The sequence below is a fragment of the Echinops telfairi genome, unplaced genomic scaffold (genome assembly GCF_000313985.2).
Source record: "Echinops telfairi isolate 266 unplaced genomic scaffold, ASM31398v2 ScPeMD7_9;HRSCAF=40, whole genome shotgun sequence".
In the NCBI taxonomy this organism is placed as follows: domain Eukaryota; kingdom Metazoa; phylum Chordata; class Mammalia; order Afrosoricida; family Tenrecidae; genus Echinops; species Echinops telfairi.
In genome coordinates this window covers 85,863,093-85,880,695 of record NW_022103906.1, presented here as the reverse complement: position 1 = coordinate 85,880,695, position 17,603 = coordinate 85,863,093, and the positions used below count along the sequence as shown (strand labels likewise).

At 37.8% G+C, this 17,603-nt stretch overlaps 1 protein-coding gene across 2 annotated transcripts in view; it reads right to left on the bottom strand.

Moving 5' to 3' along the window:
- The window catches only part of WDR35 (WD repeat domain 35), a 71,718-nt gene that overhangs the window by 13,037 nt on the left and 41,078 nt on the right, over nt 1-17,603 (bottom strand). For both annotated transcript variants that reach the window (XM_004696391.3, XM_045286734.1), the window contains 11 exons: nt 17,142-17,251; nt 16,327-16,537; nt 10,980-11,060; nt 9,159-9,295; nt 8,632-8,835; nt 7,042-7,188; nt 6,268-6,400; nt 5,239-5,349; nt 4,143-4,307; nt 3,105-3,245; nt 771-927 (listed from right to left, as the gene is read on the bottom strand). In XM_004696391.3, the coding sequence (XP_004696448.1) occupies nt 771-927; nt 3,105-3,245; nt 4,143-4,307; nt 5,239-5,349; nt 6,268-6,400; nt 7,042-7,188; nt 8,632-8,835; nt 9,159-9,295; nt 10,980-11,060; nt 16,327-16,537; nt 17,142-17,251 (1,597 nt within the window). The remainder of the gene's footprint in view (nt 1-770; nt 928-3,104; nt 3,246-4,142; nt 4,308-5,238; nt 5,350-6,267; nt 6,401-7,041; nt 7,189-8,631; nt 8,836-9,158; nt 9,296-10,979; nt 11,061-16,326; nt 16,538-17,141; nt 17,252-17,603) is intronic.

Sequence of the window (17,603 nt, the reverse complement as noted above, 5' to 3'; positions counted from 1 at the left end):
CTTTAATGCTTCCTCCCATGCAAAATCATGATCCCAATTCTGCCTTGCAAATCTGGCTAGACCAGAGGATGTACATTGGTACAGATAGCAACTTGAAACACAGGGAACCCAGGATAGATGACTTCTTCAGGACCAGCGGTGAGAGGGGCGAGGCCTGGAGGGTGAAGGGAACTCGGGATAGAAGGGGGACCCAATTACAAGAATCTAAGTATAGCCTCCTCCCTGGGGAATGGACAGCAGAGAAGAGGGCAGAGGGAGATGTCGGACAGGGTAACTTATGATAAATCTATAATAATTTATGAATTATGAAGGGTTCAGGAGGGAGGGGGAGTGGGGAGGAGGAAGGGAGGGGGAAAATGAACAAACGATATTGAGGGCTAAAGTGGAGAGCAAATGTTTTGAGATTGATGAGTGCAACGGGTGTACATAGGTGCTTGACTCAGTGGATGTATGTATGGACTGTGATAAGAAATGGACGAGCCCTCAATAAAATAATTTTCTTTAAAAACATTTATGGAAAATATAATTTTTAAAAATTAATATTTTTAATGGGATTAAGGGGCTTCAGAAATTTTATGGAATTAAAAGATAATAGCATTTTTTCCCAAGAATGTTTGGAAGCCCCTCATATACAGTATACTCTCCAATTTATGAAAGTAAATCCATATAAAAATACTGAAATAAATTTCAAGGCAAAGTGAAGTTGTCCTTCATGTTCAATGGATAATTTCTCAGACGTACTACCTGTAAGCATGATCTATTATACCCACCTGTCCTCAAGGCACTGTCCATATATCCCTCATAGAGCTGCCTCTGTGCAAGGACAAAGAAGTGGTATGCCTCAGCCCCTCTCCAAGCATTGTCTGTGAAATGACTGGATGTAGACAGAACATCCTCTTCCAGCAAACCAGCCAAAGCAGAAGTAACCTAAAATAAAGGCACCCACACACTCTGTTAGCAGGAACACATGCACATTACTGACTACCACAGAACAAGCCTAGTAGTCAAGACACTGTCTGAATTTTTTATACCCGAAAATAGCTATAGGAGCAGGTATTATTATTAAAAATGTTGAAAAGGGTAACTTTTCTATTATAACTCACCTTTTGCTAAATTAGAACTATCAAATCCTATGCGCCCTGGTGGTGCAGAAGTTATGTGTTGGGCTACGATCTACAGGGTCAGCATTTAAAAAACACCAGCCGCTCTGGAGAAAGATGGGACTTGCTACTTCTATAAACAGTTACAGTCTCAGAAACTCACAGGGGCAGTTCTACCCTGTTCTACAGGGCTGCTATGAGTCGACATTCACTCAGTGCGAGGGAGTTTGTTTTTTTTGTTTTTATGTATACAACCAAACAAAACACACTGACGATGCTGACTCACAGCAAACCTATAGGATAGAAGAACTGTTCGGTAGGTTTCCAAGACAGTAAATCTTCATGGGAGCAGACAGCCTCATTTTAAACACCTGACCATGCACTTAGCAGCTCCAAGGCTTAACCCACTGTGCAACAGGCCCCAATTTTATGATCAAATTTTAAATTTTAATAGAGGATTAACCTATAGTACACATTAAAATAGCATATGTATTCTAGGAGAGTATTTAAAACTCACTAACTAGGAAGGAATTTTCTACCAAGTGAGTGAAAAAGATCTTTAACAAAAATAAATTTAAACAAGGACAATAGACGAGACTTATAGAAGAAGCAGTTTTGAATATTTCTAAGTAGAAATTTCTGTTTGAAGATTAACTCTATTAATTCTCCTCATATTGTTTAAGACAATAAATAGAAATACACAAATTACTTGTCTATAAAGAGAAGCTTGACAGTAATTTTTTCATTAAGAAATCATTTTATTGGGGCTCTTACATTCTTTTAACAATCCACACATCAATTGTATCAAACTCATTTGTCCGTATGCTGCCATCATCATCTTGAAGACATTTTCTTTCTGCTTGAGACCTTGGCATTAGCTCCTCTTTTTCCTCCCTCCCCCACCGTCCCATGGACCCCTCATAAATTATAAATTATTATTATTGTCATATCTTACACTGTCTCCCTTCGCCCATGTTTCTGTTGTTCATCTCCCTGGGGTGTGGATTATACATCGATCATTAAAGATGGCTCCTCATTTCTCCCCTTCTCTCCCTCCCTTCCCCCTACCCTCACGGTATCGCTACTCCCATTACTGTTCCTAAGGGGTTTATGTGTCTTGGATTCCATGTGTCAAGAGCTCTTATCTGTACCAGTGCACATGCTCCAGTCTAGCTGGATTTGTAAGGTAGAACTGGGGTCATGATAGTGCAGGGGTGGGGTGGGATAGGAAGCATTAAAGAACTAGAGGAATATTGTATGTTCTAGTGCTATGCTGCACCCTGGCTGACTCATTCCTTCCTTGTAACCCTTCTGTGAGGGAATGTCCAATTGTCTTCAGATGGGCTTTGGGTTTCCTCTCCAACCCCCATGATTTGCATCAATATATTTGTTTGTTTGGGGTCTTCTGATGCCTGTTGACACCTCATGATTACATCGGCTGGTGTGCTTTTTCCATGTGGGCTTTGTTGCTTCTCTGCTAGATGGCCACTTAGTTTAACTTCAAGCCTTTAAGACCGCAGACGCTCTATCTTTTAATAGCCAGGCACAATCAGCTTTTTTCACATTTGCTTATGCACCTATTTTGACTTCAGTGATCACGTCAGGAAGATTAAGCATCACAGAATGCCAGGTTATTAGAACAAAGTATTCTTGTGTTGAGGGAGTACTTGAATAGAGGCCCAATGCCCTTTTGCTACCTGAATACTTAACATTTAAATAGCTGTACATAGACCTATATCCCTATTAATATAGTTATATATTAATACATGTGAATGCCTATATTTGTACATCTATAAATGTCGTTTGCCTCCTAGATCTTTCCTCTATTTCTTTTTACTTTCCTCCTATCCCACTATTATGTTTGCCCTTCATTCAACTCTGCTACTTTCTTTCAGCTACAATTCACTTGATCAACCCCCACTAGGCATTCTACGCCCTAATTATGTTTTGTTAAATGTTTCCAAGGACTCCATGTTCTTCACAGTATTTGATGTTGCGCTTTACCTCTGAACCCTTTCCTTTGGCTTTTCCCCGCTGGGCACTTTTCAGCTGCTCGTGGTGCTGCTCTATGAGCAGAGCAGACAGCACGTAGAGCTTTTTCACACGCAGAGGCTTGCTTCTCTTCTTTGCTTCGTCATCTGCAATCTTTAACAGATTTGAGCAAGATGTATGTTAATATGATATACTTGAATGAAGATATTCATTTCCCAAATTAACTATGCATTTTTTAAAATCACTATAATCTGATTCTCTGAAAAAGGAAGATACAGAATAGGATATAATAGCACAGTTATCTACTGACAATATATTTTAAAAATGGGTTGTTTTTTCCTTAGTATTTATTAGTACTTAATTCTCTCCTTACTTTTAGCCGTTGGAAATAGAACTCATACTAACATCATAATATATGAAGACTGTTAGATAACCAAATCGGAATGCAGAAAGCTTTCATGGAGGGGGTACTATTTTTCATACCATAGAGGTATTAAAAATAATGCCACACACATTCAGATATAACGGTGTCAACATCATACTTATTCAGAAATTTAAATGTATCTAAACATTTTCAAGCAAATGTTTCCCTTTTATTAAATCAAAAGGAAAAATAGAATATAAAATTTGCAAATACTTTTACTATAAATGTGCATATTCTCTCCAAATATAAATTAGGAAAAGTGTAGTCTTTTTTGACTTTTACATTCAAAAGACTTCAAAATTATTTTGAATATCAGCAGGGCTAACATTATCAGTGAAGGGAATTTGTGCTTCATGTTTCCTGCAAATTCTAGAATTCTGTGTTAACGTTAGTACCCAGTAAAGATACAACTGTTTAAGTATCAACAAGGTGCTGGTACTAATAAGTAACCTTGCTGGTAAAAGGTCATAACACTAAGGAAACGCAAAGTATCGCAATAATGAAACCAGAGTAGTCTTGCTGCCACAAATATCTGTTTACAAGGAAAATGGAAACCATGTTCCTTGGGATATAAGAAAACAGTTGTAACTTAACAAACCAAATACCCACCAAAATGATTAGATTACCTTAAACATCAGCTTAGCTGCATCAAAAAAGTAATTGGCTTTCCGATAGAGTTCTATGGCATCAAGAGTTTTATTCTTTTCCAAGAGGTGAGAAGCGTACCTAGCGAGCAGGGATCCAATTTCCTTCATACTATGATGTGTAGCCAGTTCCACAGCTTTGTTCCACTGGGGGGTGGGGGAACAGAACAGTTACTCACTTACACCCTGCCACACAGGCCTGTATACAACTCACACAGTAACGTTTTAAATGCATGATAATAAACAGCAACATTTCAAATTAAAAGCATGTATTTTAAAAGAACATTAAAATCAGCAAAATTATGGGCTAGACATATCAAAATGGCTAAATGACTTTGATTTAAGAAATAATTGAAAAGGAAAATGTCTCAATTTTTAATTACATCTTGCCATTTTAATTTTGTACAAATTATGTGCAAGAACAAAGATAAGACTTGTTTCCAGAAGGTAAATATGCATATCAATTAAGAACGTGACCTATCCGATTTAACACCAGATTTTTATAAATTACATGGATCTTTATAAAATACTTTTCAAAATACATTGCAACTTGAGAGTAATAACTTCAGTGTCAGTAATTTCTATCAGAATTTTGTACTTTGAATTTAGTTAAATTTCAGCTCTTAAAAGTATCGTGTGTTTTCTAAAAAGAGAAAGAAAGCAAATTTTCCAAAATAAATATTGATAACGTAACCTAATTCTATCTGTTGAAAACAACCATTAACTCGTCCTTCTCTGAAAGCAAACTCCAACTCTAATAAGATGCAGAAAATGAGGAAATTACTTCCAGACAAAAACTTAGCCGGACTAAAGGCAAAGGGCTTGTTCATGTTCCCATATTGACTCAGTGATGGGTGGGTCACCCCTCATGGCCACAGTGTAAGAGGGAAGTGCAAACTCCAACACGTCCTCAGTCTCCAGCTAAGAAAGGGAATACTGAATTTTGTCATAAAATCTGCCTGGAGCTCCCCAACTTATAGAGGCAACCATCTTTAAAGGATGACTGGGGTGACTTAAATCTTGCTCTGACTTCAACACGGGTAGGAGAATAAGCCGCTCGTACGTTTCAGTTGCTTACTTGGTGCAGATGGACACAGGTATCTACGGCTGCCTTTGGTTGATTACATTTCAAAAAAGCTGCAACAGCTTGTTCACACATTCCAACTCTCAAAAACATTTGTGCTATTTCCTGTAGGCACAAAATATTACTATCAGATTTCATAAACCAAGGAAATCACATCATAATTTGGCAAAGCTTTACATGGGCTTTAACAATAAGACATTTACATGTTATTATTGTTCGGGGCCATCAAATCGATTTTCTGTTCACAGCAACCCATGTGACACAGAGATCACCAGGGCTTTCCCCCACACAGCTGGAGTGGCTGAGTGTGTTCCAACCAACACCGTTTCAGGGAGCAGCCAAACTAACTGTGAGCACGTTTCACCACGACTCCTTACACATATTGATAGAGACACTGATTTTTCTTCCAAATAAACATAGGAGCAGAGTCAACCACTCAGAAAGGATGCGAACACATCCTCAAAAACATACAAACAAAATCACTGCCATGAGCAGACTCTGACTCACAGCAACCCTTGACACTAAACCTGTAACCACTGCACCACCAGGGCTCCTCCCTAAAGCACGGCTGTGTATAAAACCAGTCCTGCCCTGAGTCTCACTGTGGATTTGAACGTACTGTACTCTTTTATTCTCTCAATTTAATCATAGTCTACTCTGCTCTGTCAGGCTCCAGCACAAACCCCATATCATATTACTACCCCACCCTACCCACACCCCAATCCAATCCCTGACAACAGATCAGCTCATCTGTAAATCTTTCATACTTGGGTAACTTTTAAAGTAATTTTATACAACTAGAGGGACCACACAACACTGTAATATTACAGTAGTAAGATATGATGGAATTTTCCTTCCATTTTCAAGAATTCTCTAATATGAATATACTGTTATAATAATTAAAGTGTATCATTCGATGTCTAAGACACTATATAATTATAGATTAATTAAAATATGACTACCATATAAAAACTTTATAAAATAACCTAAAAACTCCCAAAACTAAAATTTATAAATACATACTGGAAGTAATTTATGGTTTTCTGGAAGTGAATTGGCAAGATTCTCCAATCCGTCATAATCTTCCAACATATAATAACATTCAGCTAATCGTTCTTGGTTCCGGCCTTGAACATAATATTGTACAGCATTCAACCTATGGAAAGAAGAAAAATTCAAAAACTAAAGTGAATATTCTATAAATAAGCATTTTCACCAAAAACGCTCCTTCATTAGAATTACCATTCTTAGTTATTACTCCATTCATCATCTTTAGTTCTAGCTTATGCACTGAGCAGAAATACATCTAAATCCTCTGTCATTTTTTAGTTGTAATGTTCTTTCAATATTCATAAGAAATCTTATTTAATCAGATATATACTTGCAATAATCCCTAACAATAACATAAATAAACATAATCATCAAAATTAAAGCAAACTAATGATTGCTAAACACAATCCATAATAATAAAACAAATACAAAATACTTTTTTTCGGCAGTAAGTAATATAATGTCTTAGAATTGTATACTCTGATCTCTAACAGTTCAAATCTGCCTGCCATGTCCAGCTAAGCACCACTTTTGTCAGTTTGGAAGCCCCAACTTTTATATTGCTCACTCTACAATATAAGGATCACTCTACAATATAAGGATCACTTGTCCACCAATGTGAAAACAGAGCTATTTAAATTTTCAGATCAAGGATAGTCTTTATTTCCTTAACAATATTTAGAAGTGCTCAGGAAGCTACAATCAGAGCGGCAGGAATGGAAGTGGTGATACAGGTGGACTACATACCACTTCTGTCGATCAGCAAAGTAGTCTCCAATCGCATTGTGGGCTTGCTCAAGGAGACTGTCATCTGCAGCACCAGATCCGGTTTTCAAGAGTTGAAGGACTCTAAACCAATCTCCCAATTTCTGCCGGAGGCCAATAGCAAGATCTCTACAAAGGCATTAATTCACCAAATGTTTATTAAATGCCTACTATGTGCTAGCCTAATGTGCACCTGACTCCACCATGGTATTGTCAACCACCTCATATGCATGTGAAAGTTGGATGCTGAATAAGGAAGACCTCCAAAGAATGGATGCACTTGAATTATGGTGCTAGTGAAGAAGACTGAAAGCACCATGGACTGCCAAAAGGACAAGCACATGCATCTTAGAAGAAGTACAGCCAGAATGCTCCTTAGAGGCCAGGATGGTGAGACATTTTCTCATGTACTTTGGACACTTTCTCAGGAGAGACACGTCCCTGGAGAAGGACATCATGCTTGGTAAAGTAGAAAGGGCAGAGAGAAAAGAAGGAAGGCCTTCACCCAGACGGATTAACACGGTGGCTGCAACAATGGGCTCAAGCACATCAAGAACTGTGAGGCCAGCCCAGGGCTGGGTCTCTGACCACTCGGGGTCGGAGCCGGTTCCATGGCACCCGCAACAGCAGCAGGCACAGGGCTCGGTTCCAAGACCCAACACAAGTAAGTGAACGAGAGGTTACTCCCCAAATAGTGCACACCTTTAAAGTGGTGGTTACAGATTAAAATTTAACATTTTAAGACTACAAAATTTAGCATGACCAGGTAAAGAGGCAATGGAAAGGCCTTGAAATGGAAAAAAGGAAATAATTTTCTGCCTTTTACTTTTCCCTCACTTGTATTTTTTCCCACCAAATAACAATTTAAATAATAATCACTTATTTTTACCAGTTTCTTAGCAATGCTATCTATCTCAAAACAAAGTACAGGGCATAAGCTCACATAGTTTTTAGGTCTATTCAGGGCTTAAAGGTTGTGTTAGGAATAAACTATAAATGCAAACAATACTAACAAAAAATTACACATAGGAAACTTTACAGCTATATTGATACCTCTATTATTTTCTACAAGTCAAAGAAGAAATAGAATAAAACCATATCTGAATACTTTTCATTTTTCTTGTATGCTCCTTGATAACCGAAAATGGCTTAATTTTAAAAAGGCAGCCCAAATAATGAACTGTGTAATTAATTATAAAAGTCACCCAATAGATCTGAAGTCCCATCGTGTCACTTGCTTTTTTCCCTATTAACAGGAAAATCTCCTATAACAGGTATACAACCTAAGAAATTACATATGCCCGCAAATTACAAGGCATAATTAATCAAGGCAAATTACACAGCAAAAATTAACCAGGGTCACAGAATACCTACGCTGTGATTCAAACAAAAATTATTCTCTGTAGTCCTGGTGGAAAACAGAAAATTATTTTTTCAACAAAGTAATACAGTACATTTATGTTACTTTACATTCCCCAGTTGTGAAGGGAGTAACAAAGAAAAAAGAAGAAAAAAACCCACCACCACAAATTCTGGAAATGCTCTGGGGAGGCCTGGACCTTGATAAATTACCTTCTATCCATATCAAGGTACATTCTTTCCGCCTCTTCAAACCTGCCGAAGTAGGCAGCGACTTCAGCCTGCTTCATGGACTCACTCTGCAGATTGGCCAAGCGCTTCACCAACGTGATTCCTTGATAGTCTCGGCAGCGCACAAATGCTTGCTCTGCAGTCTGCAAGTCCACTTTCTGAAGAGCTGCTTCAGCCAGCAGGCGCCTTTATGGAAAACAACCGCACACACACACACAAAGCCTACTGCAAATTACTGGCAATCAGTTCTTGAATTCTAGAACTCAACTATTTTACATTGTATCTGGTGTTTTGTAGCAAAACATGGTAAGAAGTGATTATTTTACCATATTTCAACATTTCTCATATAATATGCTTATGTTAAGTATTTCCAAAACTAACATGTAGTCCTATACTTTAAAAATCAGAACAAAAATGGAAGATTATTCCTATCAGGAGTCTCAGATGAAGAACTGAGACTGGAAAACAATACAGCTGACATCTTAGTAGTTGTCTGGTTTTTTAGGTACCAAAGCCGGGGGTGCGGATTGTCCTCAATGAATTGAGAGGCATCTTCAATTCCAACCTTCTCAATCAATGCTCGACTGTCTCGCAGGGACCGGATTTCAAAGTTAATTATATAATCCTTATTTGGGTGTTCTGGATTCTAAAAGATGAAAAGAAGGGAATTTTGTAAGTTGTTTTTAGAACATGAATTATTTTACAATTTAAACACACACATACACAATGTTCCATTAAAAGCAGAGAGGGTCAAAATGTCCATGTTTGAATTTTTGTGACTTATCTGGAAAACCAGTAAAGCCCTTCGGTGGCGATCAGGCTGCCTTGTGGGCAATGGTGGATGGAGCCCCTTTTAGTTTAGTATCTGTGTTTCCTTCAGTTCAAGTTCCTTTGCCCAAGAGCTGCTCTCTCTATCAACAGTGTTGGTGCATATCCATGAGAGTCAAAACAGCCCTGCAACAGCCTCTATTCCTTCACTCCTCTAGTATCTGCTGCCAGGTACAAGAGCATTGGTGCTCCCAGTTCCGATAGGCAGTAGGCAAATAGATGCAAGGAAAGAAAAAAAAAGCACCAGTTTTCCTCACTACTTTAAGTATCTTTAAAAAAACACTAATAGTCACAGAAAGACAGTGATCACAAATAACTCATTGTTGTATACATTCTAAGTAATGAAAAATATACAACATAAGAGATAATTACCCTGTTTCCCCAAAAATAAGACAATGTCTTACATTAACTTTTGCTCCCAAAGATGCACTAGGTCTTATTTTCAGGGGATGTCATATTTTTCCATGAAGAAGAATACGGTACACATTTATTGTTTATTGTTTTCTTAAAAGAGACCTCACACTTCCTGTCTGCTCCGGCTGCGCTATGGCCAACAGTGAGCTGGGTGGTGCTGCCCACCGCTACAGTCCAGAATTACAGTAGCTTCAGGGGGCCTCATTTTGGGGGAGGTCTTATTTTCGGGGGGATGCCTTATATTTCAGCGAGAGGTACAACTGTAAGTAGGTCTTATTTTCGGGGGATGTCTTACTTTTGGGGAAACAGGGCATTAACCTATGTATAAAGCAATAGTTTTCAAATACCAAAATATCCGAAAAGGTACAATGAGTCACCCATATACCACCTCCTCTGACCATCCAACCAGCCCACTGTAGCCAGAAAATGAGGTCTACAGGGAACTCCAGCAAAACAGAGACCCAAAGGGAAGAGCCTGCGATTTGGCTTCAAACACACTTGTGCTCAGATTCTAACTCCATCACTTATGAGCTGTGTGACTGACTACTCATTCCTTTCCGTGCCTACCAGGAATCAGGACCACCTTCACAAAAGATGAACCCAATCATGTCAGTCCCCTTTTTACTCCCCCACTGACTCCATGAAAAGTTCCAACTCTATGTCAGGGCATGTTATGTGTGTATTTCATGACCGAGCCCTGATTCCCAGCCTCAGTTCTGCTAGCACTGCAGATTACACACAGCAGCTCAAACGACAAGACAGCGTGTAGGCCAGTCATGCCTTGGACTATTCCTAACGAGAGGACACCGGCAAATGAGATGGCCTTGCGAAATCTTGGATTCCTCAACTGAAAACTTGGAGACAATCATCAAGACCCCTCCCCACCAGGGTTTTAAGGACGAAATGAAATACTATGGACCAAGCATTTTAGTGCCTAGTTGTATTGTTCACAGTCCCAGAATTGCCCCCAAATCCTCTCTTGCTTCAGACTTTTGAATAGATACAGCTATACCGATAGACGGAATCACAGCACCTCTAAACTAATTCCCAATTAAGTCAGTCAGAGAAATTTAATTATTTTTAATTACCTTTAGTATCTCATCCAAAAGAACAGATTTAATTTCTAAATCCTCAAAGTTACAAATATATCCAGAAGTCTGAATAGGTTCCTTTTGAGACAAAAATAAATGTTACATTTAACATAACATAATGATATGGAAAAATGTTCCTTCCTTTAGCATATGAAGATTTTTAATTTTATAATCAAAGATTTCAAATAAACAGAGAAGCAGCAAGAATATTATTAACTCCAATTTGTCCACTCCTAAGTAATTATTCAATTTTGTTACATAAACTTAATTTTAGACTAACGTATTTTTAAAGTAAGCAAATTATACATCATTACATTTACATACAAATACATAATATATTCTCTAATTGATAGATATTTTATGACTACATGAATATTATCACATTTAATTCTCTAATAGCATCAAATATCCAGTCAAGATTTTCCCAATTAACTCAAAATGTCTTACATAGCCCAATAGTTTTAATTTATAGTATTTAACAATTTAATTATTTTGTTATTGACAAACATTAATATTTGTTCCTACATATATACATCAAAGAAGTCCTGTATCATACTGCAAAATCTGTCATCTATAACATTAGACTCTGTTTGTGATATACTTCTTAAATAAGAAACTTTTATTTGCCAATGTTAACATGTAAGTCTGCTATGTCTTTTACTGTTCCACATAATAAAAGCTTTATTTGTAGAGATAGAGTATTTGCATATTATAATTGAAAGTAGCTACCTTAAATACTTGCTAAAAAGAGATGTAAACATTATATAAATAAAAATAAACTCAATGTACTTACTACCTCTAAGAATACTATTAAAAAATGATCATATTGCTTGATAATAAAAATGCTAGAATTTTTTAAAAATAATCTGCATTTGTGTCTATTAAAACTAAATGAAATAGTATATCATATTTATACATCTCAAAGTCAGCCCACCTAGAAATAGGATAAAAACACAGAAATTGTAATTAAAAAGAAGACACCAAGAAGGATCAAAATAAGAGAACACTGAGTTATAGTTCCCTATAGGTTCTGGAGCCCAGCGACTTACTGTGTTTGCTATGCACTGGGCTGCATGTGTGTTCAGGAGCCCAGCGACTCAGTGTGTTTGCTATGCATTGGGCTGCATGTGTGTTCAGGAGCCCAGCGACTTAGTGTGTTTGTTAGGCTTTGGGCTGCATGCGTATTCTGGAGCCTAGCGATTTAGTGTGTTTCTTATGCATTGGGCCGCATGTGTATTCAGGAGCCCAGCGACTTAGTATGTTTGTTATGCATTGGGCTGCATGTGTGTTCAGGAGCCCAGCGACTTTGTGTGTTTGCTATGCTTTGGGCTGCATGTGTGTTCAGGAGCCCAGCGATTTAGTGTGTTTGTTATGCATTGGGCTGCATGTGTGTTCAGGAGCCCAGCGACTTAGTGTGTTTGTTATGCTTTGGGCTGCTCACCACAAGGTCAGTTTGAATCCACCAGCTACTCATAGGAAGAAACATGAGGCTTTCCACTTCCGTAACAAATGACATCCTTGGAAACCAACAGAAGCAGTTCTACTCTGTCATTTAGGGTCACTACGAGTTGGGAGTCTCTCAATGGTAGCGAGTTTCGGAGTTTTAGTATGTCTAATGAGCCCTGATAGCACTGTTGCATAAGTTGAACCTCAAAGTTATTGGTTCAAACCCAACAGCTGCTCTGCAGGAGAAAGATGAGGCTATCTGCTCTCATAAAGATTTATAGCCTCAGAAACCCTAAGTGGGGTCACTGAATCAATCAGATGGCAGTGGGTTTGCGTTTTAATATGCCTACATTTAAGAAGAAAGTTCCTTTGATGAACCTATAGAGAAAACTACCAGAATATGGGCTCCTGAGGGATATGGGGGGGGGTGCAGCTCCTTTAAACAAACATATACACCGGAGCCCTGCAGTGGTTATGTGTTGGGCTGTGAGCATGACCAGCAGTCTGAAATCACCAGCAGCTCTGTGGAAGGAAGACTGAGCTTCCTTCTCCAGTAAACATTTACAGTCTCAGGAACCCACAGGGTCACGTCACTATGAGTCAGCATTGACTCAATAGCAGTGAGTTTGGTTTTTGGTTTTTATACATATTGATGTTTGAATAGGCCTAATTTAAATAGATTTAGGAATTATATTATCTATTTTTAGCTAGCCCTCACAAAATGAACAAAAGCATAAAAAGTTTCCTGCAGAGATTTTGCAAATTAAAGATCATGGTAATGATGAACATACAACAAACTAGAAAAAAACAGAACACCTTTCTCACTCCTGGTAGAAACTCTTGGATCAGTCACATGACAAAGTAAAAAAATGGCAATCTAATCAGATCTGGCAAAATCATCTAAAAAGTCTAAATTATCAAATAAACAATTTTAAACATGGGAGTTACACATTTTAACAAAACCTCGCTGTAAATAAAGTGTGCACTCAGCTTCAGACATGGGCTAATATGTAATTATAACAATTAGAATGACACCTTATTAAAATAAAGTTGTTTCAGCCTTTAAAATTTTATCTTTTTCTCCTTTTAAAATGCCTGCTTGGGAACATGAGTCATAAGGGATTTTTATTAGTTTGGGAAGCCATGGATATAACTAGTGAATAAGCAAGGATACAGGTTTAGGGTGCATTCAAAAATGCACATACCACTGGCTTGGAAAGGAGAAGGGAATACACAAACTATGAGAGCTAGTGAGTGAATGAAAATGTGACCCATAGAGGACTATATGTATGAGCAATAGTACCAATGAGAGGGAAGACAGCATTCCACTCACAAAAGGAGAAGAAATGAATCAGTACCTTGAGAGGATTATTGGAAATGAAAGCGATTTCATCACTAAATACTCTTTATAATTCTCAAATGGTAAGAATATATTGCTCTTAACCTTCATATAATAGCTTATTTCTTGAAAAGCTATTCTATTCTATAGCACTGCAGGCCTATTAAGTTCTTGAGGTTGATGGATTATCATTACAAAACCAATGAGCAGCCAAAGGAATGCATAGCAGAGTAACTAACCAAGCAGGGACCACACTGAGTTAATGTCCATACACAGAATGAAAGGAACAAGACAGCATGGCTTATGAAGAAATCCAGTCAGTGGCGAAGTTGTAAGAAATCCACCTAGCTCTAAATCTAATAGAAATTGAACTACTTGCCAGACCAAAAAATAACTTCAAATTAAAAAACATCATGCTCTCTCAAAACTACTTAAAAAGCACTTTCCCCAGGCCAAGTGCTTGGTTTGACTTGGTGAGAGGCAAAGCTGGTGTGCCACACACACATTAAGCGCAGCCAGGTACAACACACAGCCTCACTTCTCTAGGCTTACAGATCTCTGCCCAGGGATGAGTGGGCCCCAAACTGTAACATTCTGAAAGAGTCCACTCAAGTCCTCAAAATAACCAGGAGATGCCTGTCGGATTTCCACACTTGTTCTTTGTCAAAGGTCAACTTCCCTTGGCCATTAAAGGCAGCGGGAGCTTACTGGTCTAATCCAGCTCATTTGAACCATTACTCAGAGTCTAAGAATTACAAGAATCCCTAAGATTCCTAAAAGTTTTAACAAAGGCCTTGAGAGTAATTTCTACCAGGAAGTTTGCCAACCCCCAAATTCTAACACAGCTCAAATGGGAGAAATATGACAACAATTATGATATTAAAAGATAAAATCATGTTCCCCTAAATAAATAGCTAAAGAAGATTGTTGGCAGGTCAGGGGCTAGCACATGCAATTTCCTCCCAAGAAAGAAGCATTTGGTCCAAATAGAAACTAATGACGTACAGCATTTATTATCTCATTTCTTATCATTTCCACCAGGGGTGTCAAGCTCAATTAAAATGAGCAACTTCGATTTTGTGATTTTACTCATCTTCAGTAGTTAAAAGGTTAACGAGGAATTGTGTGTACAGAATTACCTTAATCTCCCCTATGCGCTATTTTCTTCATCACAATTTTTTCTATTTTCATTGTATTTCAGAATATCATGGGCCACAAAAATTACCTCTGCGGCCCACGGGCCACCAGTGTGACACCCCTGATTTACACTGAAGGAGGACAGCAGAAACACTGTTAAGTTCCAGTTACAAAATTCATTTTTAATCCAAAAGTTGTTTAAAAGATATTGTTTCAATAATGTCTTGATGAGGCTACCACGAAAATGTTTTTGTATTTCCTAAACACAACAAAGGTAATAGTTGGTCCAGAAGCATGCTAAATGACAGGGAAATCCAGACCTCAATATCAGTTGATGTGAGTCACCTGTATTTTTAAAATACAAAAACAAAATAACTTCAAAATTCAATGTAAAAATGATTGAGGAAGGGACTTCTTGACTCCTGTCTTCAGTATCTAATGTTTCAATAACGGAAACTGATTCTCTCACAGGAGACTAGGTAGAAGACCAAATTCTGGGTGCTGGCTCTCAGGACTTTCTCTGTGTCAGCTCTGGAGGAAGCTCCTTGTCCACGTGAGCTTCAGCCCCGCAGAGAAACTCATGTGCCATAGCATCCTTTACCCCCCATCCCTCCTGGCTGGCTTGCACTTCATTACTTTCATTTCAAAAGAGATTAACTCAAGGCACATTCTACATTAATCCTGCTTTAGAAACTTCACAAAGATAACCCATTCCCAAAGGGGATCGTAACCATCAGGCATAGAGCATGCTTTCAGGGGACACAATTCAACTCATAATAAAACACAAAGGAGAGCAGATTAATCACAGTCCACATTTGCATATTCCTAACAGTATCTTGGGGTAACAATGTAAATATAAACAGGTCCTAAGGAGCACAGAATAAGGTGGATACATCGTAAGCAAAAGGGAATGAAAGGACAAGATAATTTTCAAAGCCGCACTTTTTTCTTTGCTAGATTAATTTAAGAAACTTTAGTAAACAAGGCTATTAAATTTCTTTAGATACTTGGGTAATGGAAAAATAACAGAGACTATAAGGTGACCATGCTTCCATCTTAAAAGAACAAAAAAAGCGAATTTTGGGAATAATGAGGGCAACAAATGTATAGATGTGCTTTACACAATTGATCTATGTATTGTGATGAATTGTATGAGCCCCAATAAATTGATAAAAAAAAGAAAAGAACAAAACAAACAAAAAATCACACAGGCAAGTGCTTAGAAGGTAGAGAATATTTAAAAGACAACTATTATTCCCACTTAAGAAAAACATTTTAAAATTCCACAGAAAGGTTTTCACTTTCAGAAATTCTTGCAGCCAACACCAACAAAATCCTTGAAAAAAACATAGGGAAAAAATCCGTATTTTGATATTTGGCTCATTATTTATGCATTATTTACCCTCATTTTATGATTTTTACCTCTGGATCCAAGTTTCTGAAAACATACATTCTTGTCTTCTCCATCATTGCAAACAAATCAGGATTATCTTTGGCCCACTTCATATCCCAGACATCTTTTCGCTCCAGTTTTAACAACTCGCCAATTACTTGCAGTCCCGTACTGTCTGTTACTCGTGCATCCAAGTCAAAGAAAGTCAGAACTCCTGAAATGTCTATGATAGCAAGACGACTAAAAATAACGAAATTGGACACAAGGGAAAAAGGAAAATTACTATCCACAATTATAAGTATAAACAATAATCTATAAACACTTGTCTTCAAAATCAGTTGATCAGAAGCCTGGGTATAATTTGAAATGGCTTTATCATAAATGTGGCTTTATAGATTTTTCAATATAAATTTAACAAAATACATGATTACTCTTATAAGGAAGCTGTATACAAAGCTTTAACCAACTGTAACACAAATCTAAATTGTGTCACTGTTCACACCTGAAGAGTGAACTATAACACTAGTATTTCCAGATGTCCAGTCAAAGAAAGCCACTTAAGGCAACCACAGAATAAAACAACAATAAACCAAAAGACAAATTTAAAAGAAACATGTCTTAACATTTATTACATAAATCCAGCAATCTCAGCTGATATCTTCTAAGTCAACAGTTCTCAACCTGTGGGTCACAACCCCTTTGGGCAAAATTACAGTTATGAAGTAGCAACGAAAATAATTTGATGGTTGGGGGGGGTCACCACAACATGAGGAAGCGGCATTAGGAAGGTTGAGAACCACTGTTCTAAGTCTAACATGCATGGGAAGAGAGAGTCCAGGCTTACCTAGAGTTGCAATTCAAGGATAACTGGCAGGCTCGACAATCAAGGGAGTATTTCTGAATCAAGCCAACATTCGGAAGGCTGTACCTCTGAAGAGTGCCGGAGTCCCGACCCTAGGGAGATCACTGTGGGTCACTAAAGCATCGTTGCCACAATATTAAGCTACAACTACAGGTCCCTCTTCACGGTCTCACATTTTTTGTCAAAATCAAAGTAATGGCATCATGACAATTCTAATAGTGAATCATATTAGTGAGCACTGTACTTTTCTCTCCTAATTAAAACCTTTTCAATAAAGCTATCGAAGGTAGTCAAATTTTTTATGCAATGTTCAAGAAAACAGTCAGAAACCTCACTATTCAGACTTTATAAATTCTTCCATCTCAGGGAAGTTTCTGCTTTGGGATTTTTCTTTTTTGTCTAGGTTATTATTCAGAGTACATTAAAACTAAAACTGAAAGCACT